A 3,480-nucleotide genomic window follows, 5' to 3' on the forward strand; every position below is an offset into this window, starting at 1 on the left:
AGGACCATCTTGTTCCACCCCCTTCTGCTGGATTTGGGATGTTCAGCACCGGGGAAATGCTGGAGTTGAGCAGTTCAGGTCCCTTCCAGGGATCTCTGGGGCATCCTGAAACCTTCTGCTCCCCTCCTGCTGCATTTGCAGGTGGATTTAGAGTCAGAAGAAACAAGTGTTAGATTTGCTTTGATAGTGGCCCTGCTGTTAATTAGTTTTCTCCTCTTAAATTAAAAACCAGACAACCCCCCCTGCACAGGCTGAACATACCAATGCTGGTAAGAAAGATGTGAATTTTCCTCATGAATATTTATTGAAGCTGGTGCAGGGGGCTGAGTTTGAAGTTATCCCTGCTTTATTTAAAGAGAAAGCAAAAAGCTGTAAGCAAATGATGGATTAAAAGCTCCCATCCAGCCTCTCCCTCTCTCAAAGCACTGCCCCAGGTGAGCTTCAAGGAGTGACAATCCCACATCTCCCTGTCTGAAGCTCCCCCTGAACAGATGTTCCAAACAGGCTGGTTTTTAAGCCAAAAAAAAAAAAAAATGGCATGATTAAAAAAAAACCTTGTTAGTTTACATGGGTAAATTCTTCCTGACAACTTTGTCTCGGGAACGTGCTAATTTAGGGATGAAAGGATGACAAGATAAAGAGTTTGAAGTGGGAGATGGGCTGGTTTTCTTCAGGAAAAGGCTCCTGGAAAAGAATTTTGGATGTTGTGCTTCTTGCTGGGAGGTTGTTCCCATTGGACCTTGGGCCCAGTCACCATCCAGCTCTTCCTGTGCCTGTTCATAGTGGATTTACCCAATAATATGTTTTTGTGGGTTTTTTTTCCCTTCTATTTTAGTACCTTTTTGATCCTAACACTCCCCCAGGACATATTTAGAGTTTTTGGGTTATGGAAGCAGAGAGTGGCTTTGCTGTGTGATGTATCCATGGAAAAACTGCATCAGGAAAACTGGCTGGAACTCACTGGGCATTTCCCTCTCAGGATCCCTAAAGTTTTTCAGGGCTTCCCTTTTGCCTCTGTCCTATTTGTGGTGTGTTAATGGGGTGGTTGCAGAGGGATGGGGGAGTCAGACCCCGTTTTTATCTTCAAATAAAAGCTCTCCCAGGACACCAATCCAGCCCTAACATGGTGAACTAAAGGGTCCCTCCTGGTTTGGGGGGTCAGGGTGAGTTGTCTCAGCCACCAGGGGATGACAAGATAAAGATAAAGAGGGGAGAGCAATTTGAAGTGGGAGATGGGCTGGTTTTCTCCAGGAAAAGGCTCCTGGAAAGGATTTTGGATGTTGTGCTTCCTGCTGGGAGGTTGTTCCCATTGGACCTTGGGCCCAGTCACCATCCAGCTCTTCCTGTGGCTGTCCATAGTGGTTTTACCCTTCTCTTCACCAATAATATGGTTTTGTGGGTTTTTTCCCTGCTATTTTACTGCCTTTTTCATCCTAACACTCCCCCAGGACATATTTAGAGTTTTTGGGTTATGGAAGCAGAGGGTGGCTTTGCTGTGTGATGGCTTTCCATGTATCCATGGAAAAACTGCATCAGGAAAACTGGCTGGAACTCACTGGGCATTTCCCTCTCAGGATCCCTGGAGTTTCTCAGGGCTTCCCTTTTACCTCTCTCCCATTTGTGGTGTGTTCATGGGGTGGTTGCAGAGGGTTGGTGGGCTTGGATCCCATTTTTACCCTAAATAAAAGCTCTCTCAGGACACCAATCCAGCCCTAACATGGTGAACTAAAGGGTCCCTCCTGGTTTGGGGGGTCAGGGTGATTTGTTTCAGCCACCAGGGAAGGATGCAGGGGGTGGTTGATGCACAAATGTCGCTTCATTTTCTTTTTCACTAATCCCTGATGCTCAGCTAAACCTTTTCCTTGTCTTCCCTCTGTTTTCCATCTGTCCCTGCAGTCAAAAAGCAAATGGAGCTCAAGTCCAGGGGGGTGAAGCTCATGCCCAGCAAGGACAACAACCAGAAGACATCAGTGTGTAAGTTTTTTGACTCCTCCTTCGCTTGTCTTTCGTATAAATGATCTCCTTGAACATTTCATTTGACTTCCAGTAATCTCTAAAAACTTTGTCGTGGTGCTTTTCCCTCTCTTCCCTCTCCATTACTGCATCAATTCTTCCCAGTGCTCTGCTCCCAAGCATTTACTAACTCCTCAGAGTGGCCTGGAGGGGACTGGGGGGTGTGTATGGAATATTTATATGGAATATTTATATGGAATATATACTGTATTTCTGCTGCTCAGTGACAGGCTTCGGGTGCCTTTTAGTGTGAAAAGTGTCCAAACTTGGAAAACTGAGTTAATGTTGCTGTAAAATTAGGAGTAGGGATAAGGAACAGCACCAAAAAGACTTTTTAGAAAGCCTGCAGAGGTGGCAGCAATCTCTTTCTCTTTCTATTTGAATTTTATTCAGTTGTCCCTGCAGAAAAATCGTGACAGTGCTGGGCTTGTACCACTGATTTTTGGGTCTGTGTTCCAGTGGCTGTGTTTAGGGTTGGTGTGTCAGAGTTTCCCTCTGGCAGGAGGGGAATCCTTTAGGTCCATCCATCTTTCCATCAGGTTTTTCTCAAAGCAGAAGCAAAACTTGGAGTTTCTTCCCGTGTGTGGCTCTGGACGGACCTTTGGGCTCCTGAGGGGGCTCTGAGATGGAACAGGAGGGATCTGAATTAATTAATAAAATTAATATTTTATGTGAGCTCAAATGGGAGCAGAGTGGAACATGGTTTTGCCCCAGTTTTTTAGGGGAGAGGGTGGAATTTTGCTGGTGTTGGTGCACAGCCCATGACACCCATCAAAGAGGAACCATTGGGACGTTTCACTGGGTTGGATTTTGGATGCAAAATTTGGAATTTGGAACGTGCTTTGCTGTCTGTCTGCAGTGAGAGTGGCTCACCTGAGAGTGCTTTTAGTCTCTGGTTTTTCAGGAGCAAGGCCCAACAAGGCAAATAATAACAGGCTGTGAATTGCCCCAAAATCTCCAGAGCAGAAAACGTTGGGGGGTGTTTAGAGAGAGTGGATTTGATTTTAAAGAAAAACTCTGTGTGCAAGATGTTCCTGGCTGGGTGATTGATGCTTGCCAAGAAGAATTTAATTGTAATAAACATTCCAGTATGAAATTCAGTTGGAAAACACCACTGGCTTTGTGTGGAGACAGAGGGGTGTGTTTGGAGTGGGGGGTCTGATGTCTTGGACGTGGGGAATGTGGGGAAGGGGGTGACAAATGTCAGCCTGGCTTCGAGTCTTTGGTTGGTAGAAGTATTTTGGTGTTAAGAATATGTAGGATTCCCATTTCTCCTTCCTGGGAATGCTCAGCTGCTTCCCTGGAGCAGTTTTTCCCATTTCTAATCTGTGTGGGCTCTGGGAATGGTGCTGAGGGCGAGCAGGAGACAGCAGTGAACCCTCTGTCCCAGTCCTGCCTCTGCCCAGCTCATCCTCACCTGCCAGAGCAGCTCCAGAGCTGCCAGCTCAGCATCCTGTGAGTGCTGAT

The 3,480-nt window shown here is 46.3% G+C and overlaps 1 protein-coding gene across 1 annotated transcript in view; it reads left to right on the forward strand.

The window, feature by feature from the left end:
* The window catches only part of CSMD2 (CUB and Sushi multiple domains 2), a 245,534-nt gene that overhangs the window by 102,878 nt on the left and 139,176 nt on the right, over positions 1-3,480 (forward strand). The window contains exon 8 of the mRNA XM_027701316.1: positions 1,897-1,974. Within this exon, the coding sequence (XP_027557117.1) occupies positions 1,897-1,974 (78 nt within the window). The remainder of the gene's footprint in view (positions 1-1,896; positions 1,975-3,480) is intronic.

Source organism: Neopelma chrysocephalum, unplaced genomic scaffold, assembly GCF_003984885.1.
Source record: "Neopelma chrysocephalum unplaced genomic scaffold, ASM398488v2 Primary Assembly neopelma1_155, whole genome shotgun sequence".
Lineage (NCBI taxonomy): Eukaryota > Metazoa > Chordata > Aves > Passeriformes > Pipridae > Neopelma > Neopelma chrysocephalum.